The sequence below is a fragment of the Xenia sp. Carnegie-2017 genome, unplaced genomic scaffold (assembly GCF_021976095.1).
Source record: "Xenia sp. Carnegie-2017 unplaced genomic scaffold, XeniaSp_v1 HiC_scaffold_16, whole genome shotgun sequence".
NCBI classification, from domain to species: Eukaryota; Metazoa; Cnidaria; class Anthozoa; order Malacalcyonacea; family Xeniidae; genus Xenia; species Xenia sp. Carnegie-2017.
In genome coordinates, this window is record NW_025813469.1 from 1525396 (window position 1) to 1550891 (window position 25496).

Genomic DNA, 25496 nt, shown 5'->3' on the forward strand with positions numbered 1-25496 from the left:
GTTATCAACTTACCGTAGCGTAGCTTCTCAAGTGAACACTGCGTTACGCTTGTCTCATAATTTGTTTTGAGAGTTTTGTTTTCAGGATTATTCCTCATGAAGATCTCAAGAGGAAACGAAACAAAGACATGTAAGGTACTAAAAGAAATATCTCGTAAGAACTTTTAACTTATTTTGTGGAAGGGATTAGTGTTGAGAATTTAGCTTTTAAAGTTTGTTTTTGGTACAATATAAAGATTAGAAACCAACTACAGCGGAGAATTACTTTTTTCTGTTTTTTATATACTTGTGTTCGGTTTGTGAAACTAGTTGTAAAATCGTTCACAGTTAAGGTCGCTGGTACCGAAAGATTTCTTATTACAAAAATCAATAAAAGGGAATTTTTTTATTAATTAATATGTATATCTTTTTGTACATTTTAAAAGTGGTCTAACGAAATGAAAATATCATACATAACAAAAATTGCCTAGATAAAATAAATTTTAAAGATTATCACTAGCTTTTATCACTGAATTGTAGTGTTTCCCTAAGCCATAAGCATGATGGTGAAATCTAAAAAAAGAAAATGATAGAAAAATGAAATAACTTCGATAACTTTCATAGTAATAGTTGAGTATATCATCAGCTTTGACAGCTGTGATGTTGGTCAATTATAACATTTGTATTATGACGTAATAATGATGACGTAATAGGTAATGACGTCAGTTATTGCTGTCTGCTGTTGCTTAATGTAACAGCAGTTGATAATGTTGACGACGATACTGTTAATGTTTATAGTATTGCTGAAATGGGAGCATTAACTTGAAAAACTTGTCTCTTACGATAGGAGAATTGCTGGCGCTTCATATTGCTCTCCAATTTCAACTGTGCTTCCAACTGTCTGAAAGATTTTCACGGGAATCTCTAGTGCACAGGAAATGGCTTGTATCTGTGAAAAAATGTATGAAATCAAGTTTAATGTGATCTTGCCTTCATCATCTAGATCAAGTTGATAAAGTTCTGTAAACAAGGTGTGTATTATGTAGGTACTGTAACACTAATGGAGATTTCCAATTCAAATGACATGCCAAGCACAAGATGCACAATTCAATGTTTGATGTTTGTTCAATTAAAGTAAATGTAATAGTAGAAGTCATATTGTCCATAGATACCAAGAACCATGGATTTGTAACATTCTTGAAGCACTGAAACTTACCTCTAATTGACCACCCCAGACTGAGGAATTGCAAAGTTGCTGACAGTAATCAGAAAATTTCTCTAAATCAAATCATGTAAATTACTTTGTTTAAAATGTGGATATGAGTGCTGTTTAATGAAAGCATTGCAATAAACAAAACAGTATTCATTGAAGATTACAAACATATATTCTTCAATTGTATGGTTCTGATGCTTATACCTTTAGTATAACCATCACCAGTGTGCTGATCAATGAGGAAAGGAAGAAAGTCTTCGGAATGAGAAAGCATATATGATGCAGCCAGTTCACGCAGACTTTGATTCGTATGTTGAATGTTTAATGTTCTCAGCTGATCAGCAATTGCATTGTATAAACTAAAAATAAAAAAAAATAATTTTTTTTCTTATCCTTTTGTCAGGTTGAGCGGGACAACTTACCAATTTCCATCAGCAGCAATCTGTTACAGAAAAAGGAGAATATATTTATTAATATAAATAAAATAGAAGTCAACAACGACAAAAATTGCATAGCTACCTCTTTAACAACAAGACCTAAAGGTAGCAAAATAGATTCAAGTTTTTTCTGCTCAATACTTCTTTCTGAAATGATGTTTTCTGCTTGTTCAATTCTTTTTTGCCGTTCTTTCTCCAAGGCAGCTTTCTTATCCTTTAAAATTAAAACACACATGCATGGCTGATAAAATCACATAGCAGCTAGGTTACTATTTAAATGTATTGCAAAATAGATGCCTCTCGGAGCATAGCATATGGGATGTAGCTATAGCAACACATGGAAAATGTTGGGAAATGGCACTTGCCATTTATAGTTACCCGTCTTTTCTGAGCTCTGGTGACTTTTCTCCCTTCCGGTTGATCATTTATGTCCATTATATTCATTTGAGGCAGCAATTCTGACGCATCATGAGTTTCAGTCTTTGCAATAAAACAAGAGAAATGAGTTCAAATGACTAACATGTTACTTGTATAATTTTCACATCCAGGGTCATAAATGAATCCAAAAATACAGAAATAATACATCAGTTTTCTGTGAGATAACCTACAATTTTTGAGGTGACTGACACAATTTCTGCATTTTCTTGATTGTGTTTTTCTTTAAGTTTGGCTTCCAATGCTGCTATTTCCTCTGTTACTTCTTTTTTTCTTTTTTTATCGCCTTTAGGAACACTTCGTTTTAAGGCTTGAATTTTACCTGAAGTTAAAAGAAATTCATCGCGGATTGAGAACAAAATGAATTTATTACAGAAGGTATGTTCATTTCGTTGTATAGACATGTTTCTCTGGAATCATTGCGAGAAACAACTTCCACAAAGTTTACCATGAAATGTTCCTTCTAGCTAACTGTTTATGTACAACCTTTTTTAAATGTACGCTTTAAGTAATAGATTGCCTTTAATTGTTTTTATTCGTTCGTCCGTTAAACTGCAAATACATTTCACTAACAGTATTTATAAATTATAATCTTGGGTCCATAATTTTATTAAAATACTTAAATATTGTTTACTACAGAGAGAATCGGCCTTTTATTTGCCACCTGAAAAGACGAAATCGTTTACCTTGTAGTTCCTTTTTTTCTTGTTTCTGACGCTCCAATAAATCTCCTTGTTTATCAACATCTTCGTCGGCCATTAGTGCTAGACAGCTTGTGTTATGAGTCACCCCCCTCGAAACATTACTCATCCCCCCTTCTACCTTGTTTAAAGTTGTTTATTAAAACTCTGTAGGAACCAGGAACTGAGGAAAACAACACAAAACAAATATGGAAAGTATTTGAGGTTGTTGAACTTTTTTGTACAAGTGAAAATGGGAAAGATTGAATGGGCAATGTGGGCAAATGAGCAAGCCGTTGCCAGCAGTATTAGTAAGATATTCGATAAAAAATTGCATTTATGTTCTCTTTGTTGCAGTTATGATATAATTGGTATTTGTTTATTTTAATATTTGCAGTTGTTTTTGTCGGTGGAGTCCTGAGTTGGATTGGGAAATTTAAAAGATGGCAAATATCAATTTATGCTGTGTATCCTTTGTTTCAACCTTATTATATAAAGAGGAATTTCATCAACTCCAGCAGCCTTTTCATGACGACCTTTCATTTTTTTGATGTATTTCATACACAATGGTGTTCTAGTCTTCTTCTACCATGTACAGAAAACTTTATTGTCACATGTCCATTCAATTTAACTACCTCGGAAATATAACGCAACTTATATATGTATATAGTTTTGTATGTCAAATAAACCATCAAACTGCCCATCACTTTGATGTTTAGATTATTAGACTAAAAGAAAGTTGTAGGTATATAGTAAAAAGTCTTACATACAAAATTTATTATTTATAAACATGCATTATCCTTTACTTCATGTAAGAATTGCAAGCTTGCTCATATTTCTTATGGAATATCCCAGAGGAAGAAGAGAAACAGGAAAGACGAAACAAAGATTGCAAGTTTTATTTGCATTGAATGCTATTTTATAGCTATATTTCTTTAATTGAATAAAAAAAAGTGTTCCCATATGAACCGAATTGCTCTTTCTCTTGTAGTGCACAGAAATTTTTAACACCTGTCGTTAAAGCCTTGGGTCTGTTTGGAAGAAACTATTATTTTCGCTTTGTTTTGTATCTTGGGTAAGAATGATAGTTGACAAGTTCAAATAATTCAGGGTACGATATTCTCTCCAACTGAGGTTTCATATATTGGTCTGAAAATATTAAGTTGGTGATGTTTCAATTTTTTTTCAGTTGGTTTAGTAACAATTCTGATATAGAATTTAAACATCACCACCTATAGAATGCCATTTGGTTAAAGTATGTTTCATTTTGTAATAAAAGCTGTTTACTGTGTTTGCACAGGCTTATGCAAACCAAGGAGACCTTGGGGAGAACTCGAGAGCAGATCAGTGCAAGCCAGAGACCAAAGGTTGAGGGTTGCACCTGCTAAAGAGTTCTCGCAAACGTCTCCGAGGTTTGCATAAGCCAGTGCAAACACGAAAAACATCTTTTATTTCTTTTATAAAATAACAATAATGCAATTTTTCTTCTAAAATGTATTCATGATTGATTTGCAAATTGTCTTTGACTGATTGTTATGATTGATTTGATTGGTTGAGCTCAGATGTGTTTTGCACAGGCTAATGCAAACTCAGCTCTAGACCAATCAGCACACGCCTTTCATTGTGTTTATTTCATAGTTTGTAATCCGAACATTAGACTTTCCATTGTTTTTTAGAAAGTCCTAGGAAGATATTGAAGAGTATTCATACTTTTCAGGTTGTCGATCCCTTGTGGATTTCTTTTGTCAACAATCATTGGTGGTGCTTGTCTGTGCATTTCAAGCATAATTTATCTTAAAGCTGCCATTGCAGGGGAAGAATGGAAACCTTGTATAGTTGACTCTCAAGCAAACAAAGAAAATATTTCTACACTTCCAGAAGCACCAAATCAACCTCCACCACGTCAACACCAAGTCACCAGAAGTAATGACAACTTATATGAAAATGTTGCGGTTACTACTGGCTAGTTTCAATAACTGCGTAGTACAAAATAATTTCTTTCTTGTTCAACATGCATATAAAGTACTTTTATCAATATTAAACAAGCATCATGCTTGTTTGTTGACACAATTTTTTTATAAAAAATTTTGTTGTTATGTATTATATAATAAAGCTCAGTGCTCAGCTCTAATTCTTTGCAGAAATTTCTCTTGCTATCAGTACAAAAATTCCAAATAATTTATCTTCCCTTATTTATATAGCAGTTAATCTTTACACCTTTTAAATTGTTTTTCAGTGTTACTATAACATTTATGCATTAGGGAATTGATTTTAAACAGATTGTGCTCGCTGCTTCACATTCATCATTGAATGCCAAGCTCTCCGATCCTCAAGGGAATCATTGATAGTATTTAGCCATGTCATCTTGTCGGCCTTGGTATCAGCTGCTAGCATGTACCTGTTGAAAAAGATTCATTTAAAGACCATTACCAATACAGTGATGAGAAAATAGTTAAATAAATGCTTACTTTATCAGCATTTTGCCGTCAGCGTTCACTGCTATCAACGACTCTCGGTCGGTGGCCGTCATCGGTTTCTCCAAGATCATCTGCATCGTATGAGGTCGAGCGCATATATCCCTGGGAACAATCGTAACAGACTCGCTTACGCACAGTCCAAGATCAATGAATCCAAGCGGTGGCTGTTAAAGAAGATAGTGTCGTGATGAAACAACGCGGTAGTGCCTTACTGAGACTCGGGCAGTCTTTGTCGACCATAAATCTACTACAGTTACCTTAATGAGATCATCGTCGGGATATTTCCAATAGTTCAAAACACAACCATCAAGTACACACCAATAACGTAGCCAATCGCCTAATCCACCAACATCCTCAAATATAGTCTAGGAAAAAGAATAAAACATTGGTTTGATTTTGTGCTTTTATACATCCTCGCAAGTAATGAAGGATAATACAGTGTAAACGGGATCTCATTGAACAAGAGTGGTTGTGGTTCTGCAACACCACAACGGAATGTCAACATGCAGTTACAACAACGTCTATGATGATATAAATGACGACTATAGGAAAAGTCGGAACAGCCATAATGGTTGCATACATGAAGTATAACGCAATGTTATTCCCGTGCGGTGTCCGGGTTTAGAATAGCACCGTGGTATCCCTGCCTGTCGTAAGAGGCGACTAAAAGGAAGTGATGTCATCAAGCCTAAGCACCGTGGTATCCCTGCCTGTCGTAAGAGGCGACTAAAAGGAAGTGATGCCATCAAGCCTAAGCACCGTGGTATCCCTGCCTGTCGTAAGAGGCGACTAAAAGGGTTGGTGTTACTGAAGGATGAAATTTAAAGGATGATAAATGTGGTGTCGTGAGTATTGAAGACTAAGGATGCAGGATGAACATGTATATGCAAGCATGTAATTCTGGAGAATGAAGATGATGAACAAAGGAGAACAAAGACAGAACAGACAGGATGAAGAAGATAGTGATGACGAAAAGAACATTATGTTTATACAGTATAAAAGCGTCCATTCGGGGTATTAAATTTACCAAAAATCCTCTCGCTTGGTTTGTATATTCTGGTTTGCATTCTATACTGATATTGAGGACTCCATTCAAAATGGATTTTTCTTGAGTCTAATAAATGAAATACCACATGAGAATTACGTAAATAGATTACGTACGGATATACGTGTATGGACGTATATCCAAAAACAATTGACGGGCATTTGTCTGTTTCGGAAACATTTGTTAGTTATTAACATACCAAATGCATAGTGTGATTAGGAGAGTTGATGTTCTCTAAGTTAACTTCAGTCGTGGACGCAAGAGTAAAACCGCTGGTACGAAATACTGGCCCAGGAGAAGAACCTGGCGTCATTCCTTATAAAAAAATACAACATATTTAATGAAAACATACAAAAAAATTGTCTAATGGCATGATAGATTTTATACATAAAACTGCAACGATAAACAAATCACCTTGAAATGCGTTATCGTTTCCTTTTTTCTAAAAATAAATTAAAATGATGAGATAAACCTGTTTAAAACATGATTAACTGATAGTCCAATCTTTATATTTTACAGCAAGCTCTAACTTTACGTATAAATACCGTGTTGCCTATGATTTGCTTGATTTTCGGGGAATCCAAAACTGACTATAAAATTATAAAATGTGCAAATGTAGAAAAATGTTTGTGAAAACTTGCAATGAAAAGACGAGTGACCTTGCTGTACATGATAAACATTACCATGTAATTTGACGTAGTGATTGTGTGAAGATTGTATTCAGCTTACTAAACTTGTCCTAACACAAAGATGAAAAGGCCAAAGTTACCTTGCCCATGACACTTTTCTTCCTGTTCTTATTTTGAAGTGCCGAAGCGTGCAAGTGAGATTTCTGAAAACAAAAGCGAATTAATGAAAATATGACGACATTCATTAACGAAAATGTGATTTAAATTTATGATGTTTAAAGCAACAGTTATACAATAGAAAATAACTCACCAGAACGAAGACATGGATGGTCAAAGAGAAGGATGGTTTCACATTTTTACTAAACATTAAATAACGATCGTCACGTTCTTTTGAATCAAATGAACTTGTGTATTGAAAATCTTACATTTCAAATTTGTCATCGAAGACGATATGGCCATTCTTCAATTCGCTCGAAGAAACTGCTTTTGTGCAAAACATCTGTTTTGGAGTGTGTTTCACGATGCAAATAAAACTATGCATATATTGCTCTGAAGAAAAGAAAATGTTTATCTCATATGAATCTAAAGTTATTGATCACGCTCTCAAGTAAATGCTGAAAGGAAGGCGAAACAAGGAAGACTAGACATTAACGGGAAACCAACATTAAAATTATAGTATAAAACAAATTCCGAAGAAGCAAGACATCTTGAGATTGCAAAATATGCATCAAAACAAGACGAGAAGTGAACTGTAAATTTTCGACTTATTTTGCTTCTTCGGAATTTGTTTTATACTATATTTCTTTAAATTGTCGGCTGGTCATGGTTTTTGGCCTCAACAGTAAAATTGTTGAAAGTCTAATTTTGGTGAAAGAGGATACCGACCTGATACATTTTCACTGCGAAGAATTTTCTTATCAACTGGAATTTTGATTTCTAAAACATATTACGAGGTAAGAAATGTTAAATAAAGCTTATGATAAGAAATACGCCTGTTTTTAAAACATTACTTGATATTTTGAGGGTGGCATTGGACACTCTAGTAGTGGTAGTAACATCAACACTTTTTATCGAGATTGTATCGTCTTTATCCATACTTTTCAATTTTTGAACTTCCTCCAAACAGGCTGTACGTCGCTCAGCTAAAGGAAAGAAGCTCTTGCCAGACTTATAAATGAAGAAAAGAGTTTATTGGTACGGAAGAAAAATAAAATTCAAAAGAATGCGACGTATGAAGTGGCATAATTTGAAATGATGAATCATTAAAACATTACAAAAAGATGTATTATGGGTCAGTTTAATAAAATCAAAAGCGATTTCTTCAAACTCACTAGAAAATCGCAGCAACCTCTCAGCTTCTATTTCCTCAGAACTTCCAGTATTTTGTCCATCATATAGAGCAAGACAAGTGTTGATAGCTTGACTTGCCTGAAGCACGATGTTTTGCTGGCAAGCCGCTTCTTCAAGCAACATCTGTAAAAGAAGAATGAGAGTTGATGATTGCATTTTACTTATTGTCTGCTATAATTGACGATTTAGATTCTTAACCTGTACTTTTTCATGAGAAGAGGAATTTCCTGTTTTACCGAGAGTAGCTTTCTTTGGTGTAACAGTTGTAGCATATTGGTCGCTGTTATAGCAGGATTTCTTAACTCCTTTGAATATGGACAAGACAGGATTCGCTGTGTCTAAACTATCAGCTACTGGTTCGTTGTCACGAGATACGTTTTCCAACTAAATGATATAAAATTAAAACCACTCTCATTACTATCAGCACTCTGAATAGTTCAGATGAAATTAACCTCTCCCCCTCTGCAGTCAATTTTTCCATGGTAACAAATTCATCATCACCTGTTGTTGTTCTGCTTTTTTGATGCTTTCATCATATGTCGTTTGAAACATGACCTTCTTTTCCTCTTGAAGAGCTTCATCAAATTCAGTCATGGAAATATTGAAAGTGATTTCGTGAGGATTCATTGATGAGTCCAGGTCGAGATTTGTCTTTGATGATATGTGTGTCAACAACTCCTTCTCGCTCTTCTTCTTTGATGTGCTTCTATCGGTTGTGGAAACGTTGCTGTTGTTGTTACAGTCGCTGTTGTGTTGTTGTTGCACAGTGCCGTCAGATGTTACAATTAGTTGATCGTTAGTTAGCGCCACAGTATCTTTATTGGATTGTGTCATCTCGACGTCATCAGCATTCTTTGCCTTGTTTGCATCTGGATCACCATTGTCATGGTTGCAACGTTGTGGGGACGATGGTTGCACTGAGATAGAAGGTACATCGCAGGCTTGACTCGTTTCAGATTTTGAAAAGCACAATTTGAAGCGTCAATATTGCCGTCTTTCGATGAAGAACCAGGTTGCTTACTCTCATTTTCATTTGGAAGTTTAGTCGCTTTTTTCGGACTGTTAACTGTGTTATATAAATAATATAGAGCATTAGAAAAATCATCATAAAACAAATAATTCACTCGTTCATTTAACCACAAGAAAAGTAAGTGGAAGGGAAATTTCGCTTTGAGTTCAATGGCATATTTTAGACATAAATCATTCAATTTCTATCTGAGCAACTATAGTTGACCAATTTTTTGTGCAAGTTAAAACATCACCTGAGCCAAAATCATTTGGTGGCAGCGGTGCCTGACGTTTCAAATTGATTGCAACGCTGGATGTCTTTGATTTTATCACATCTTTGCTCTCAATATTTTGAGTCCTGGGTGGTTTAACTGGTGGAGCATTTTGATCGGAGCAGAGTTGCTTCTCGGTAGCTTCTCCAGAAATGTTGCTCTCGGAGGTTGTAGAGAGGAGAGATTTAACAACCTTGCCCGCAACTGCTGCACGAGGTGGCTTTACAGGAGTCTTGTTTTCTTTTATCACAGATTTGGAAGCTTCAACCTCTACAGCACGGGGATCATTGAAGAAACGTCCACCTGCTAAACTAGATCTAGATTCCTTTAATGAAGAGAACATTTTGTGGGAGTCGAAGGACTTCTAGAAGTGATTGAGGAAAAAATGAATGAATTAATAAATTGGACAAATAACAGTGTAAGTTTATATTAAAACCAATATAAAATATTTATGTAGGTGATTTGTTTGTACATACCTTGACTGTTGAAGAACTAGTTTTTCTTTGATTGATGTATTTGAATCTTCTAACACCTGCTTCATGTATAATGCTGTTCGGTCCTGAAGGAAGAAAATCTGTTTCAGATTTATATTCTAAGTAAAGTGTAAATTTATATTATGGTACATTACTCACTGAAATAGTTTATCTAACCTTAACTGATGGACTTTCCACTTTGCCAACTTCATCTATCAAAACTTTCTTTAGCTTTGGTTCATCAGAGCACAACCTATCTAAGCTTGCTTCTCCACTTTTCACCACCTCTCGTTTTTTTGGTGTGGGTTTCAATGTATTTTTTGCCTCTCCCAGTTCATTGAAGCATTCTTTTTGCTGTAGGCTAACTTGTTTGGCAAGCTTCTCAAAAACAACAGTTTTGGGTGCAAATGTTTCAGTAGTTTTCACAACAACTGAGGGTGACGTCACTGTTGGTTGCTCTTGTGTTGGGGCGACAACTTCACCAGGATTTTTAGGGTTCTTCTCTGCTAATGGTCGGCGAGGGGTAACCACGGGACTGCGACTTGCCACTTCCTCGCGTTTCTTTGCAAGTGCAGCTTTTCTTGCTTGCGTTCGTGCTAAAAGTTTCTGATGGGAAATATAATCAAAAATAAGCAAGCAGCAGCTCACTGGATACCAAGAACTTATATTTTTTCAAAATTTGAAGTCCTGGGAGGATAAACACGCAAGATCTCTTTGAACAAACGAGCAAGATCTCTCAGTGATTCTTTAAGCTTCGTGAGCCAAACAAACTTTCATTGTCAAAAACAGGCGTTATGCGATCAACTTAAAAACATGATACACACACACAGACTTTAACGAAAGCTTACATAAAGTGTCCGTCTACCTTACGGAAAGCGAAACACAAATATGAAGAATTACCACGAATAAAAACAACAACATTGAAAATGAGACACAAACAAAAAACATGGAAGCCAAGTTTGCTATCTGTCAAATAGCAGTGATCTCATCCCAAAACCTTAAGAGTGAGATTTCACTACACTACCTCGGTGAACGGATCCATTTATTCCAGAAAACGTAAACCAAAACACATCGATCGATTTTCGATGTTGAAGATCAAGTTCGTTGGTCGCGAAATATTCGAATTTCGAAATTTTGAATGGAAGGCGGGAGGAGTCACATGACAAAAACACCCGAATCATATTGTCAAAAATTTGCGGCAAAAAGTCGATACCAACAACCACGCTAACGTAAATTTGTTCGTTATTGCCATGATATTACTTAACTCATTCTTTTCGAGCTTTTGGCAAGGACAATCGACATTTCAAGGGATTTCAAGGAAGACAATCGATTTTTGTAGGTTGTAGAAACGTTTTACTTAGTAAACAAAACCTAGATCATCAAGTACATGGGGATATATCAATGTACCCCAGGATACACTGAAAGGTGGCTGTCTTCAGCTGTCTTGTCTGAGCTGTTTTTGAATTCCTTCCTTTATGTTCAGGTACATGAAAACGCGAAATTGTGGAGAAGTCCATACCTGAACCTTTAACTTAACTATTGATAATTATGTACACAGAATGTCCCAGAATGTCCTGTCAAGTCAATGATATTTCTGTTTCTTTTCTGATCTTTTTCCATTGTCTTTAACAATCTTTAAATTTGAATGATTTGCATGTATGTATAGACGTTACTTGGAAAAATCTCATTTACGTCTAGCTCCATCTGCCAGTAATATTGCATAGTCAGCTATCAATCAACACATGAATTGTTTGTCTCTCATTCACCCACGCTTTCTGTCTTTCATTAAATCGGCTGAAATATGTGTTTGGAAGAAGTTCTCCACACAGTTTTGAAACAAACATTAGGTTTTTATTTTTCCCATCATGTTCAGCAAGGATGTTAAATACTAATGACGTCAATAAAAATTTAACATTTTCTCAAACGAAACACATGTCGATGTTAAGTATAGGGACAGATCTTTTGAAAGATCGTTTGGAACATCTGTTATTGTTATTTATGCATAATAAAGATTGAAAAGGTGTTAAAGAGCAGCGTCGCTTTCTTTTTCTATGCTTCTCTTGAAAGCAACAGCTAAATAAAGATGGCCAAATTGCCGAAAAATCCAGAGACGCGACAGATACTTCTCCTCTGCATCGTTGAATCGGTAGGCTACTTATTCTCTTCTTCTTCTTCTTTTTATAAACTATTAGACATTTGTAAACATTCATATTGTAGCTGTTAGGTGTGCATCAAATGTGAATTCTAATATGAGAATCCAATTCTAATTGAATGTTGGGAAAACCAGACAAAAACGCTAGCAAAAAACCAAAAGTTAATGATAAAAATGTCGATATTTATTGCAAGCCAGTGTTGACGATAACCTCCGATGATTCAGAAAGGCTGCAATCTAGATCAATTTAGTTCGATTGTTCGAAAGTTAAAAAATGAAAAGCGACAGGAAAGAATCAATAGCAAATAACAAATTCAAATGGTTCATTGTAAATCGTCATAAGTACACATTACTTGGTGATCTAGATATTTATCAAAAATTCTAACAACTACATTTCCTCGATTTTTCTCACCAGCTTGCTATACTTCCTGCGTCAGTTACAGTTATTTTCTACCTAACGATCAAAAGATGGTTGGGAGGTTGTTTTGTTTTCTTTACCTTTACGCTAGCCTTCTCCTATGGCGCCGTCGTGGTGCCAGTCATATTTCTGAAAAAGCTGCACAGAGCTCATCCCAGTTATAACTGGAATGCTATGGTGAGTTGATAAATCTACTTATTATAATCAATTCGAAAGCCTCAGGACTTCCTGGAGTATCATTACCATTGATTCCTTTCCTCTTGATATCTTAACTAAAGTTTTGTGAAATGAAAGAACACTGACAATTTTTATATGTCGTGGGCAATTTTTCAAAGAAGTATTTTTATTTTTAGTTATCAATCTCAGCACTTTTTATTTCCATATTGTTGCTTGCTGCTTCCATTTTAACATCAATTCACGTGACTCGCGATTGCCACAGATATTGTGGTCCGGCATTCTTTACGATGGTAAGTGCTCTATGACGTCAAAATCCACGGTTTCGCCAGGTTGTTCTTGTGGATTTCGAGAGCATGCCCCCTAAGAAGATTTTTTTGTGGGACCTCCAAAACCTTATTCCGCACATTTGAAGGCAAGCTTTTTGATAATGTAAAACAAATAGAGAATTTCAGTGAACGTCAAAAGGGGGCTTGATGGAGTCCCCTAATGCTGCTTTCCTTCTAAAATTTTGCATAATTTAGTTGTAAATTAAGTAATCAACTAGTTCTCACCACTTCTAGTTTTCACCTGGATATTATCTTTGCAGTCCTTCAGAAGTTTGAGGAGACCAACTTTCCCCCCACTTCAACCTTGTCTGAATTTTATCGCTCCTTTTTCTCATATTTAGGTGATGACTTTTCCGTTAAGTCTAGTTTATCTTTGCGAATTCTTCATGTTTTTGGTCAAAGCCATCAAACACAAGAAAAATGAAGGAGAGGTGGCCATCATTGAAAAAATGGAGACACATGAACACGCAGATACTTCGAGTTTATGACTCCTTTAAACAGATCACAACTACTTTAGAAAAATAGATCATTTTTATCGTTGTACCGTTGGATTGTTAAGGCGTTTATCAATAACATGAAATAACCAAGCATAATTTTTGATTCTCCTGTGCAAGTTGCAACAGCATTGCTAATTTTGAATCAAATGTTGCTTCCAAAGATCATGTATTGTCCAATAACAAAGAGCTTTGGTCTTAAATTTCTTATAGTTTCCTTGATATATGAGCTTGGTAACAAACCTTGCAACACATCAAGAACAAAGATTACAAATACAGAACATTTGAAAGCAAATCAAATCGACAGAAAATCTAAAACTAAGATTAAGATTTTGATTAAGATTATGACTACTTCGTCACTTATCAGTTCGGTGCTTGTTGGTATGTTTGAATAATGTTAGGGAAATAATCTGTCTTGGATGCAAGCCCTTGTATTGTATGCGTGCATTGCTTTACGTCATTGCATTTCTAAACGAGACTTTGTCGCGATCTTATCATTTAACTATCACAAAAACATCGTTTGATTCTTATATTGAGGCAAATTCCTTAGAATAATGTCAATAAACATCATTTGAGCAGTCAGAAGATGCGAAATTCACGAATTCTTATCAATCGTGTTTATACAGTTGCCTCTTCGCATCCTTACATATTAGATATTAAACGGCAATTTCAGATCCATTAACATTTTCACACATTAAAGATTGACCTCTGTCATCTCTTCTGTCATCTTGAGGGCGGGTATACTCCAAATTTAGCCAGCTCAGCTGATTCAAAAAATGTGAAGATGAACACATCATGGTATATTCGAATTAACAACGGACCTACAAGATCGTATTACCAAACAGAGAGAGAGAGAGAGTGCATCTTTCATTAATTTATTGAATTGATTATCGAGAGATTTTTCGACATCCGAAGGCGAACAGTTCCCAGAAAAATAAACACAAATAATCGTCAGTGAAGTAATGAATAACTTGAAATAATGAAGAGGTAAGGACGATGATAACGTAAGGAATTCATCAAGCATTTTTGACGCATTCCTGAAAATCCATCGTAAACGGTTGTATTTAGCTATGTAAATGTCGACAGAACTGCGCTTTTCATTTCAGTTTATTAGCACTGTTCCCTGTTGTCGTGTCCAATGTGCTCTTGATGAATGCATAATTACTTTTTCCTTTTTAGAAAATCTGATAAAACACAAATTGGTCAAGGCTTTCAGTTCATCGTTTCCCCTCCAGGAATTTTAAAAATATTCGAATTTGTAAGTTATTTAAAGGCTTGTACAAAGGTCTGCATCATTGCGTAGAAAACATCGCTGTGATCATAACAAGATAAGTGGGGATCGTGGCGATATAAACGGGGGTTATCAAAACATAAACAAGGAACATGAAGAGATAAATAGGGATCATCACAACTGAAAACAAAGTAAATGAGGATCATCACAATATATATAGGGAGATTTTGACAAAACAAATAGGGATCATGATGAGATAAATAAGGATAATTACAAGGTAAATAGGGGTCACGCAGCTTTCTTTTACTCCCAGTGACGTCAGTAATGCAGTCATATGCCCCATTATCCATCATTTGTTCCTTACTAATACATTTCTCTATCATTTTAAAATCAAAAAAGGTGGCGCTCTTGATATCTCTGTCATGTATCGCAGCTTTTATGAGCACTTTGAACAACACTCGAGGCACGTGGAATTTTTTCATATTTTGCGTGGCGTGCACGTGGATTTTCACCATAGTCTCGTTTCTCTTTTTCACTGTTGGCGGACACAAGATTCTTCACCAAGTAAATTGGGTTTTAGCGGTATGAGAAACAGTATATACTTGTTCAAGAGACCAAATATATTGAATATATATTTAACGTTTTTGAGACAAGATTATTACATAATAACATGTAGATAAGTCTTCCATCCATATGAAAAGTGATCTAGCGTTTTTTTAAAAAAAATTAGATGAGTAAAAATTACAATGGCCAATCAACTTACCGTGCCTAATCAACCAGCTCATAATCAATGTAGTTGTGTTGTTGAGATCAGCTTTGAATGATATTATAAATAATTCTTCATTATAAATGCATTTCAGATGGCAATAATCTATGTCATTTTCACCGTAATGCTGTTGATCTCTGCTGGTATTTTGGCCGATAATACGAGATCATATAAAGCTTCGGGTCTTTGCGATTCTTGGAAGTCTGTTCATAAAGATATTGAATGCAATAATCTTGTTGTCGCCGTGGTAAGTCATGCTACAAATGTAAGAGAGAGTGGACTTGATGATCACAGTTTTATGATACATATCGAAATAGAGTGCGCGCTCTGCAGAAATATCAACATGTTAAGGTCGCTTAAATTACCATAGAATTTCTATGAAAAGTAAATTCTAAAGAGTAAATCGACCCATGAACTGTATGCACTATGCAGTAATCCGATATTTTAATTCTAAAAACATTTGAATGTCAATTAAGGTTTGTGTATTTCAAATGTGGAAAGATGAAAGTCAAAAAAATCGAATAATTTTATTATTAGGTATTTGCCTTTACTGCATTTATCCTGTATATTGTGGATTCATCATTTCACTTTTGGCTGAGTGTCGTTGCGACTGATTCTGGCAGTGAACTTGAAACGGCCGAGATGGAGCTATGAAGAATGGAAAAGAGTGGTTATCTTCTTGGTGTTAGATTGAAATGGATTAAAAGAATTGAGTTATGGAAGCACCATCTTATCTACCATTTGTATTACATCATAGCTTGTCAAGTGTATAGAGAATCAGAATGTATGCTAAATGTATCAAATGCGCATATGAAAGCCAGAAAAATGGTTTGTGAAAAAGTTAAGAGTCTTTACGACTTTGCTGGCAGTATTTAATATGAAGAATCGTGGGCGTTTTGTGTCTCGAGTTGCTATTTTTGCGACTTTCAATTTGGGTCTTTAATCTTTTAGCTGTGCAAGCTTACTTACATGATAGCCATTTTTTTAATTCCGAATGCATCATTGCATTTGCGCCTTTTCCCTGCATTTAACAAAAATAAACGTTCAATAACACGGTGCAATATATTGATAAAGCTTTGCAATATTCATTAGAACAAACAAAAACTCATTAACCTTTTCAAAAGTTCAACTAGATTAATCGATGACTTAAGATGAAAGACGAAATTCAATAACATGTTAACAACTTCATAAGGAAAAACTAAACATTCAATACAAATAGAAAGAATAGCTATGGGGCAAAAGGTTTATCCTTTTATGATTTTCACAAGATGAATAATTGATAGAGAAAATTGAAACTGTGGGGGGAAAATCTTACATAATTGATACATTGGATAAAAGAAATTGCATGCTTTCGTCCAATTTTACTGTTTAAAAGGTTTAATTTCAGTAACTGAAGCTAAAATCTGTTATTGCTTGTTGACGTTTGCACCTTTACTTTTAACGCTTGTAAAGAATGAATAAGCAACAATGTCGTTGGAATTGTTAAAAGAATCATATTTACGTCATGATTACACTGAAAGACGACATGACTGAAAACTGACGTAAGTAGGAAACAACAGGAACATGTAAAATTGATCGAAGTTCCTCCACGGAATTCATCTGAGGAAGAAGATAGAAAGTTCTAATAATTCACACAACGAGAAATCTAGTGACTTTCTTACATCATACAGCTCGGTTTGCGTTTCAGTAACAGCTTGCATTTTTCCAAAAAAGAAATTTGATAGGATAAAAGCGGAATACAAGAAAATCATGCATGAGCGCATTTATTAGAAACAATATACAACGCATGCATCTACACATGCATAAAAAAATTGACGTGTATTTAAATAATGGTATATCTAATCAAACCCAAAGAAGAAGATTAACACCAACACTAATTTTAAACTCCTTTAAACCTGTCAGAATTTTTGTAGATAGATATTTTGTATTATGGCAATTATTTATGTCGCCGCAACTAACTAAAGAGCTTTTCCAGAAAATTACAGGTGTGTCAAATAGTTAAGGTATTTGATTGTAATACGACAAGCATTAAGCAAGTCTGCAGTCAACTAACTACATGATTTCGAGTTTGACAAAATTTTAGTCTTTAACTTGATATTTTATAATCTTTAATAGTTTTCGTGTTTACTCATATGTTATAAATAAATAGTCAGATATTTATTATATCATAAATACATACATCCGGGTTCTTTCAGCATTAATCAGTATATGCTGCGTGCAAATGTGCATGCTCATGTTTTACTGGTGACGTTATTTTGTCGTAGTTTGCTTGTTTATCAAATGTATCAAGTCGTCTGTTTGACAACAAACAACGTCAACCTCCTCATTTTTTTATGTAGCAGTGGGGTGTGATATTCACCATGACGAGGATTTCCGTTTGACAGTTGACAACTTCATAGAATAGAGATTGAAGGGCAACTCGCGTCGGTAACCTTTGATGTAAGCGTTTCACAAAATTCCATGATCTTCCAAAACAGTTTGCGTTTTAGGCGATTATTATCCCAAAATCGCACTTTTCCAATATTATTTTATAGTACACCAGCGTCAAGTTACTGGCCAGAGTAATGGCGGACCTAACGCATGCGCACAGAAAATATGCCACGCGTTTCACCTGCGAGTTGCCCTTCTATATATTCTCTATTCTATGACAACTCGGTGACATATACTTATTACCATACCATATAAAAAGCTGGTTGAAACCAACCTTTATTCGTAAATAGATAAGTTACCTTTGAGACACATAAAGACAACACTCAACAACTAAAAGCAAGAGCCTCGATAAAAACAGGACTTTAACTTGTTATGAAGCAGTTTTATTAATAATGCATGATAGCCTTCGTTTTCAGTGTTATAGGGATTATGATTTTAATACAAACCATTTACTATATATATTTAAGAGATAAGGGTCAACGGTGGACATCCAATTCGTAATTAAATATAGTTTTCAAATGATCACTGCCAGTGGCGTAACTAGAACGTTAATTTTAGAGGTGCATATTCATATATTCTGTTGTGTCCTGCTGATTTCTTTTCAAAGTAATTTGAATTTCAAAAGAAAACGGTAGGGCACAACTGAATATAGGATATACACTCCCAATTAACGTTCTAGTAACGCCTCTCATCACTGGAATAACGTTTAGTACGTTTTGCACTTTCAGATCAAACAATGAGCTTCACTTTACCATCAGTCATTCTCAAAATTTGTCAAATTGTAAGTATTATATATGAATTAATATTTGTAATTTTGTATATCGCTATCGCCCACTGAAATACTGCACGTACATAACAATATAAATGATTAAGTTCTCTTAAGAAAACTTACATAAATCCTTCTTTTACATATTTCAGGTTGCACTTGTCGCTGGTTTGGGATGTGTTGGTCACTTCACAAAAGAATACGTTGATCATATTGACGATTCTAATTCAGAAGCATATAAACAAGGCGTTTTGGTCGAGAGGAATTTTTCTTTATACGACCGGCGTTGGAGTTATTATTTCAATCGTTGGATTGGTTCTCAACTTTAGTGGATTAATCAATAAAAGCACAATGCTGTAGCTGTAAGTTCATTATGTTTAAGACTACAAGAAGAGTGTTTGCTACAAAGTTTACATTTGTAAATCAGTTCTGTCAAATTTTTGCTGCATATATAAGTATAATCTAGTATTTAAGTCTGTCTGCCAGGTTTATTCTTAACCGTTTCAAAAGAGTGCCTTTTCTTACTGTTTAATGGTGAATAATGCCATTCCATTTTTACAGATGGCAGCAGTGCAAGGTGTATGGACGATACAGTTATTGGTCACCACAAGCCTAATTACCGTTTCTCTTCGTTCAACAAGGACGAAGATAGGAGGCAAGTCTGTATGTGAAGTTTGGGATGACGCCGCAGACAGGAAATATGATTACACCTGTGGTCAATTGATTGGTGGAATCGTAAGTTGAACAGTTGATTTTACATTTTGTAAAGGCAAACTTTGCAACTGTCGTTTCGTTCATATAGTGATTCTTGATGAGAAGAAGAGTTTAAATACTTCTATTATCTTTCATAGGTCTCTGGTTTTATTGCCGCCATATTGTATGGAGTGGATGCTATTTTCACTTTCAAAACTTCTACGGAACAGAGTTAACATGGAAGCAAATTTATCGCATTTAGTCCTCAACCAACAAACAAAAATTAATATTTTTGTGTCATTTAGGTTATTATAACATTTTCATGTAAAGTAACTGTTACATCATTAAGCATGCAATTGAATAAAAATAAGAATTTTCGTCCTTGCTGTTGATTAAGAGAATTGTCTTTGTAGTGCAAACTGCTCATGTCTCCGTACTTTTTGATTTCTGAGATAAAACACAACAAAATTATTACTTATTTATACAGCATCAATATAGATTTCTTCTTTTATCGAAAAAGTATTTCGACATATATGCGTTTCAATTTTTTCAAACATAAAACGTAGGCGAGGGAGGAGGAGCTTCTTATTCTAACTTTTCTACGGGCTGCACGTCAAAATTAAACCTTGCCGGTCTTATTATCAAACTTAAAATTTAAATATTTCAAACACAGCAATTCTTACTAAAACTGCTGCTGTTAAAGTGTTAAAGTACTTTCATTAATTTCTGTAGTCTATCTGCAGGTCACAGTCCTAAAATAGAACGACTCGGCACTAGCAAAACATTTTTTACAAGCAAATCTTGCAAGCTGGTATATTCAGACAGTAAATTTGTTATTCTTATTGTGGTTAACTTTTCTTCTAAGATCAGAGAAATTTTATACAGATCAGATTATCGCAGTGTTTGTTGTTGGGATCTGATTGGTTGGGATCGCTCAAATACCTTGGACAGTGTTGCCAGATTGTGAACAAAGTTCATGGATTTGTTAACTTTTTGCTCTCTTCATGAACATTTCATGAGCATTAAAAGTTTGTGAACTTTTTGTGAACTTTTCTAAATATTATGCCTTTTTGTATTTTCATCATTTTCATAAAGAATGCATAGATAAATCATAGTTCAATGAAAAGAAAATCTTCATAGCTCTACAGTTCTTTCAAAACAATGACGATTTTAAGATAATCCGATGTTTTCAGGATACTTCCGAGAGTTTCCGAAAATTTCCGAGTTAATCCGTTAACTTCCGATCTTAAAGATTAGATGTAATATGAACTTTTTGCCACTTTTGTGAACTTTTGACGCAAGCGAGCATGAATATTTTAAAATTTCATCTGGCAACACTGACCTTAGATCACGTGCAATATGTATCACACTTCATTTATAAAAACTCATGAAAAAAAGCCCGTAGCTTTAGTCAATAAAAAGAGTAGACATCCACTGTGCTCTTGATGAATGCATAATTACTTTTTCTTTTTTAGAAAATCTGATAAAACGCAAATTGGTCAAGGCTTTCAGTTCATCGTTTCCCCTCCAGGAAGTTTAAAAATATTCGAATTTGTAAGTTATTTGAAGGCTTGTATAAACGTCTGCATCATAGAGTAGAAAACATCGCTGTGATCATAACAAGATAAGCGGGGATAGTGGCGATATAAACGGGGGTTATCAAAAAATAAACAAGGAACATGAAGAGATAAATAGGGATCATCACAACGCAAAACAAAGTAAATGAGGATCATCACAATATATATAGGGAAATTTTGGCAAAACAAATAGGGATCATGATGAGATAAATAAGGATAATTACAAGGTAAATAGGGGTCACGAAGTTGTTTTTCACTCCCAGTGACGGCAGTAATTCAGTCATATGCCCCATTATCTATCATTTGTTCCTTACTAATACATTTCTCTATTATTTTAAAATCAAAAAAGGTGGCGCTCTTGATATCTCTGTCATGTATCGCAGCTTTTATGAGCACTTTGAACAACACTCGAGGCACGTGGAATTTTTCGTATTTTGCGTGGCGTGCACGTGGATTTTCACCATAGTCTCGTTTCTTTTCTTCACTGTTGGCGGACACAAGATTCTTCACCAAGTAAATTGGGTTTTAGCGGTATGAGAAACAGTATATTCTTGTCCAAGAGACCAAACGTTAAGTATATTGAATATAAACTTAACATTTTTCAGACATGTTTATTACATAATAACATGTAGATAAGTCTTCCATCCATATGAAAAGTGATCCAGCGTTTTTTTAAAAAAAAATAGATGAGTAAAAATTACAATGGCCAATCAACTTGCCGTGACTAATCAACCAGCTCATAATCAATGTAGTTGTGTTGTTGAGATCAGCTTTGAATGATATTATAAACAATTCTTCATTATAAATGCATTTCAGATGGCAATAATCTATGTCATTTTCACCGTAATGCTGTTGATCTCTGCTGGTATTTTGGCCGATAATACGAAATCATATAAAGCTTCGGGTCTTTGCGATTCTTGGAAGTCTGTTCATAAAGATATTGAATGCAATAATCTTGTTGTCGCCGTGGTAAGTCATGCTACAAATGTAAGAGAGAGTGGACTTGATGATCACAGTTTTATGATACATATCGAAATAGAGTGCGCGCTCTGCAGAAATATCAACATGTTAAGGTCGCTTAAATTACCATAGAATTTCCATGAAAAGTAAATTCTAAAGAGTAAATCGATCCATGAACTGTATGCACTATGCGGTAATCCGATATTTTGATTCTAAAAACTTTTAAATGTCAATTGCGGTTTGTGTATTTCAAATGTGGAAAGATGAAAGTCAAACAAATCGAATAATTTTGTTGTTAGGTATTTGCCTTTACTGCATTTATCCTGTATATTGTGGATTCATCATTTCACTTTTGGCTGAGTGTCGTTGCGACTGATTCTGGCAATGAACTTGAAACGGCCGAGATGGAGCTATGAAGAATGGAAAAGAGTGGTTATCTTTTTGGTGTAAGATTGAAATGGATTAAAATAATTGAGTTATGGAAGCACCATCTTATCTACCATTTGTATTACATCATAGCTTGTCAAGTGTATTTAATATGAAGAATCGTGGGCGTTTTGTGTCTCGAGTTGCTATTTTTGCGACTTTTAATTTGGATCCTATCTTTTAGCTGTGGAAGCTTGCTTACATGATAGCCATTTTTTCGATTCCGAATGCATGATTGCATTTGCGCCTTTTCCCTGCATTAAATAAAAATAAACGTTCAATAACACGGTATAATATAGTGATAAAGCTTTGCAATATTCATTAGAACAAACAAAAAATCATTAACCTTTTCAAAAGTTCAACTAGATTAATCGATGACTTAAGATAAAAGACGAAATTCAATGTTAACAACTTCATAAGGAAAAACTAAACATTCAATACAAATAAAAAGGATAGCTATGGGGAAAAGGTTTATCTTTTTATGATTTTCACAAGATGAATAATTGATAGAGAAAATTGAAACTGTGGGGAAAAAATCTTACATAATTGATACATTCGATAAGAGAAATTGCATGCTTTCGTCCCATTTTACTATTTAAAAGGTTTAATTTCAGTTATCTGAAGCTAAAATCTGTTATTGCTTGTTGACGTTTACACCTTTACTTTTAACGCTTGTAAAGAATGAATAAGCAACAATGTCGTTGGAATTGTTAAAAGAATCATATTTACGTCATGATTACACTGAAAGACAGCGTGACTGAAAACTGACGTAAGTAGGAAACAACAGGAACATGAAAAAATTGATCGAAGTTCCTCCACGGAATTCATCTGAGGAAGAAGATAGAAAGTTCTAATTATTCACACAACGAGAAATCTAGTGACTTTCTAACATCATTTAGCTCGTTTTGCGTTTCAGTAACAGCTTGCATTTTGCCAAAAAAGAAATTTGATAGGATAAAAGCGGAATACAAGAAAATCATGCATGAGCACATTTATTAGAAACAATATACAACACATGCATCTACACATGCATAAAAAAATTGACGTGTATTTAAATAATGGTATATCTAATCAAACCCAAAGAAGACGATTAACACCAACACTAATTTTAAACCCCTTTAAACCTGTCAGAACTTTTGTAGATAGGTATTTTGTATTGTGGCAATTGCTTATGTCGCTGCAACTAATTAGAGGAGCTTTTCCAGAAAATTACAGGTGTGTCAAATAGTTAAGGTATTTGATTGTAATACGACACGCATTAAGCAAGTGTGCAGTCAACTAACTATATGATTTCGAGTTTGACAAAATTTTAGTCTTTTACTTGATATTTTATGATGTTTAATAGTCTTCGTGTTTACTTTATGTTACAAATAAATAGTCAGATATTTATTATATCATAAATACATAGATCAAGTTCACTCAGCATTAATCAGTATATGCTGCGTGCAAATGTGCATGTTCATGTTTTACTGGTGACGTTATTAGGTCGTAGTTTTCTTGTTTATCAAATGTATCAAGTCGTCTGTTTGACAACAAACAACGTCAACCTCCTCACTTTTTTATGTAGCTGTGGGGTGTGATATTCACTATGACAAGGATTTCCGTTTGACAGTTGACAACTCGGTGACATATACTTATTACCATACCATATAAAAGCTGGTTGAAACCAACCTTTATTCGCAAATAGATAAGTTACCGTTGAGACACACAAAGACAACACTCAACAACTAAAAGCAAGAGCCTCGATAAAACCAGGTACTTTAAATTGCTATGAAGCGGTTTTCGAATAATGCATGGTAGCCTTCGTTTTCAGTGTTTTAGGGATTTGATTTTAATACAAAACATTTACTATATATATTTAAGAGATGAGTGTCAACGGTGGACATCCACTTCGTAATTAAATATAGTTTTCAAATGATCACTGCCAGTGGCGTAACTAGAACGTTAATTAGGGAGGGTGCATATTCATATATTCTGTTGTGTCCTACTGAATTCTTTTGAAAGTAATTTGAATTTCACTGATCACTGGAATAACGTTTAGTACGTTTTGCACTTTCAGATCAAACAATGAGCTTCACTTCACCATCAGTCATTTTCAAAATTTGTCAAATTGTAAGTATTATCTATAAATTAATTTTGTATATCACTATCGCCCACTGAAATACTACACGTACATAACAATATAAATGATGAAGTTCCCTTAAGAAAACTTACATAAATCCTTCTTTTTACATATTTCAGGTTGCACTTGTCGCTGGTTTGGGATGTGTTGGTTACTTCACAAAAGAAGTCGTTGATTATTATGACGATTTTAATTCAGAAGCATATAAACAAGGCGTTCTTGGTAGACAGGAATTTTTTCTTTATACGACCTGCGTTGGAGTTATTATTTCAATCGTTGGATTGGTTCTCAACTTTAATGGATTAATCAATAAAAGCACAATGCTGTAGCTGTAAGTTCATTATGTTTAAGACTACAGGAAGAGTGTTTGCTACAAAGTTTACATCTGTAAATCAGTTCTGTCAAATTTTTGCTGCATGTATAAGTATAATGAAGTATTTAAGTCTACCGAGGTTTATTTTCAACCCTTTCATATGGAGTACCTTTTTCTTACTGATTAATGGTGAAAATGCCATTCCATTTTTACAGATGGCAGCAGTGCAAGGTGTATGGACGATACAGTTATTGGTCAACACCTGCCTAATTACCGTTATCTTCTCTTCGTACAACAAGGATAAAGGAGGCGAGTCTGAATGTGAAGTTTGGGATGACGCAGGCAGGAAATATGATTACACCTGTGGTCAATTGATTGGTGGAATGGTAAGTTGAACAGTTGATCTTACATTTTGTGAAAGCAAACTTTGCAATTTTAGTTTCGTTCGTATGGTGATTCTTGATGAGAAGAAGAGTTTAAATACTTCTATTATCTTTCATAGGTCTCTGGTTTTATTGCCGCCATATTGTATGGAGTGGATGCTATATTCACTTTCAAAACTTCTACGGAACAGAGTTAACATGGAAGCAAATTTATCGCATTTAGTCCTCAACCAACAAACAAAAATTAATATTTTTGTGTCATTT

At 34.6% G+C, this 25496-nt stretch overlaps 5 protein-coding genes and 1 long non-coding RNA gene across 6 annotated transcripts; 4 read left to right on the top strand and 2 right to left on the bottom strand.

The window, feature by feature from the left end:
• Positions 1 to 249: 249 nt before the first annotated feature.
• Positions 250 to 2851, bottom strand: LOC124436678 (deubiquitinase OTUD6B-like). Its single transcript, XM_046986646.1, has 9 exons — positions 2751 to 2851; positions 2238 to 2386; positions 2008 to 2109; positions 1712 to 1843; positions 1615 to 1634; positions 1397 to 1551; positions 1196 to 1257; positions 822 to 928; positions 250 to 552 (listed from the first exon to the last, which is right to left on the bottom strand). The coding sequence occupies exons 1-9, from the start codon at positions 2821 to 2823 to the stop codon at positions 483 to 485; spliced, it is 870 nt and encodes a 289-aa protein (XP_046842602.1). The 5' UTR covers positions 2824 to 2851; the 3' UTR covers positions 250 to 482.
• An 11-nt stretch (positions 2852 to 2862) lies between these two features.
• Positions 2863 to 4875, top strand: LOC124436679 (cytochrome b-245 light chain-like). The gene is made up of 5 exons (XM_046986648.1): positions 2863 to 3055; positions 3142 to 3211; positions 3561 to 3635; positions 3736 to 3819; positions 4462 to 4875. The coding sequence occupies exons 1-5, from the start codon at positions 2998 to 3000 to the stop codon at positions 4709 to 4711; spliced, it is 537 nt and encodes a 178-aa protein (XP_046842604.1). The 5' UTR covers positions 2863 to 2997; the 3' UTR covers positions 4712 to 4875.
• Positions 4876 to 4922: 47 nt separating this feature from the next.
• Positions 4923 to 11213, bottom strand: LOC124437139 (anillin-like). Its single transcript, XM_046987150.1, has 20 exons — positions 11023 to 11213; positions 10176 to 10604; positions 10002 to 10084; positions 9508 to 9842; positions 9267 to 9311; positions 8747 to 9225; positions 8444 to 8629; positions 8227 to 8368; positions 7906 to 8037; positions 7781 to 7831; positions 7321 to 7444; positions 7206 to 7254; positions 7036 to 7098; positions 6812 to 6856; positions 6681 to 6708; positions 6466 to 6581; positions 6249 to 6335; positions 5479 to 5586; positions 5213 to 5385; positions 4923 to 5142 (listed from the first exon to the last, which is right to left on the bottom strand). Exons 1-20 carry the CDS (start codon positions 11038 to 11040, stop codon positions 5016 to 5018), a joined length of 2820 nt encoding a protein of 939 aa, XP_046843106.1. The 5' UTR covers positions 11041 to 11213; the 3' UTR covers positions 4923 to 5015.
• Positions 11214 to 11807: 594 nt separating this feature from the next.
• On the top strand, positions 11808 to 16489 carry LOC124437606. Its single transcript, XM_046987575.1, has 8 exons — positions 11808 to 12144; positions 12566 to 12745; positions 12922 to 13035; positions 13413 to 14552; positions 14745 to 14823; positions 15196 to 15378; positions 15657 to 15809; positions 16100 to 16489. The coding sequence occupies exons 4-8, from the start codon at positions 14545 to 14547 to the stop codon at positions 16214 to 16216; spliced, it is 540 nt and encodes a 179-aa protein (XP_046843531.1). The 5' UTR covers positions 11808 to 12144; positions 12566 to 12745; positions 12922 to 13035; positions 13413 to 14544; the 3' UTR covers positions 16217 to 16489.
• Positions 16490 to 19392: 2903 nt separating this feature from the next.
• LOC124437621 lies at positions 19393 to 19843 on the top strand. Its single transcript, XR_006945780.1, has 2 exons — positions 19393 to 19493; positions 19610 to 19843. It is a non-coding gene; the product is annotated as an uncharacterized LOC124437621 (long non-coding RNA).
• A 1150-nt stretch (positions 19844 to 20993) lies between these two features.
• On the top strand, positions 20994 to 22521 carry LOC124437615. Its single transcript, XM_046987588.1, has 4 exons — positions 20994 to 21005; positions 21378 to 21559; positions 21845 to 21997; positions 22288 to 22521. Exons 2-4 carry the CDS (start codon positions 21401 to 21403, stop codon positions 22402 to 22404), a joined length of 429 nt encoding a protein of 142 aa, XP_046843544.1. The 5' UTR covers positions 20994 to 21005; positions 21378 to 21400; the 3' UTR covers positions 22405 to 22521.
• The last annotated feature ends 2975 nt before the right edge of the window (positions 22522 to 25496 follow it).

Excerpts from the sequence above, each read along its gene's own strand:
- LOC124437139 (XM_046987150.1), bottom strand. Across the intron at positions 9,843-10,001 it reads CTAGTTCTTCAACAGTCAAG|ATCTAGTTTAGCAGGTGGAC; the intron begins GTATGTACAAAC and ends AAAGGAATCTAG. Across the intron at positions 8,038-8,226 it reads GAGGTTGCTGCGATTTTCTA|CTGAGCGACGTACAGCCTGT; the intron begins GTGAGTTTGAAG and ends TCTTTCCTTTAG.
- LOC124437615 (XM_046987588.1), top strand. The coding sequence starts at position 21,401 with ATGTATCGCAGCTTTTATGAGCACTTTGAACAACACTCGAGGCACGTG. Across the intron at positions 21,560-21,844 it reads AAGTAAATTGGGTTTTAGCG|ATGGCAATAATCTATGTCAT; the intron begins GTATGAGAAACA and ends AATGCATTTCAG. Across the intron at positions 21,998-22,287 it reads ATAATCTTGTTGTCGCCGTG|GTATTTGCCTTTACTGCATT; the intron begins GTAAGTCATGCT and ends TTTTGTTGTTAG.
- LOC124436679 (XM_046986648.1), top strand. The coding sequence starts at position 2,998 with ATGGGAAAGATTGAATGGGCAATGTGGGCAAATGAGCAAGCCGTTGCC. Across the intron at positions 3,636-3,735 it reads GGAAAGACGAAACAAAGATT|TGCACAGAAATTTTTAACAC; the intron begins GCAAGTTTTATT and ends TTTCTCTTGTAG. Across the intron at positions 3,820-4,461 it reads CGCTTTGTTTTGTATCTTGG|GTTGTCGATCCCTTGTGGAT; the intron begins GTAAGAATGATA and ends CATACTTTTCAG.
- LOC124436678 (XM_046986646.1), bottom strand. The coding sequence starts at position 2,823 with ATGGCCGACGAAGATGTTGATAAACAAGGAGATTTATTGGAGCGTCAG. Across the intron at positions 1,552-1,614 it reads ATTGCTGCTGATGGAAATTG|TTTATACAATGCAATTGCTG; the intron begins GTAAGTTGTCCC and ends TTTTATTTTTAG. Across the intron at positions 1,258-1,396 it reads TGGTGATGGTTATACTAAAG|AGAAATTTTCTGATTACTGT; the intron begins GTATAAGCATCA and ends GATTTGATTTAG.
- LOC124437606 (XM_046987575.1), top strand. Across the intron at positions 14,824-15,195 it reads TTTTAAAAATATTCGAATTT|GTGGCGCTCTTGATATCTCT; the intron begins GTAAGTTATTTA and ends AAATCAAAAAAG. Across the intron at positions 15,810-16,099 it reads ATAATCTTGTTGTCGCCGTG|GTATTTGCCTTTACTGCATT; the intron begins GTAAGTCATGCT and ends TTTTATTATTAG.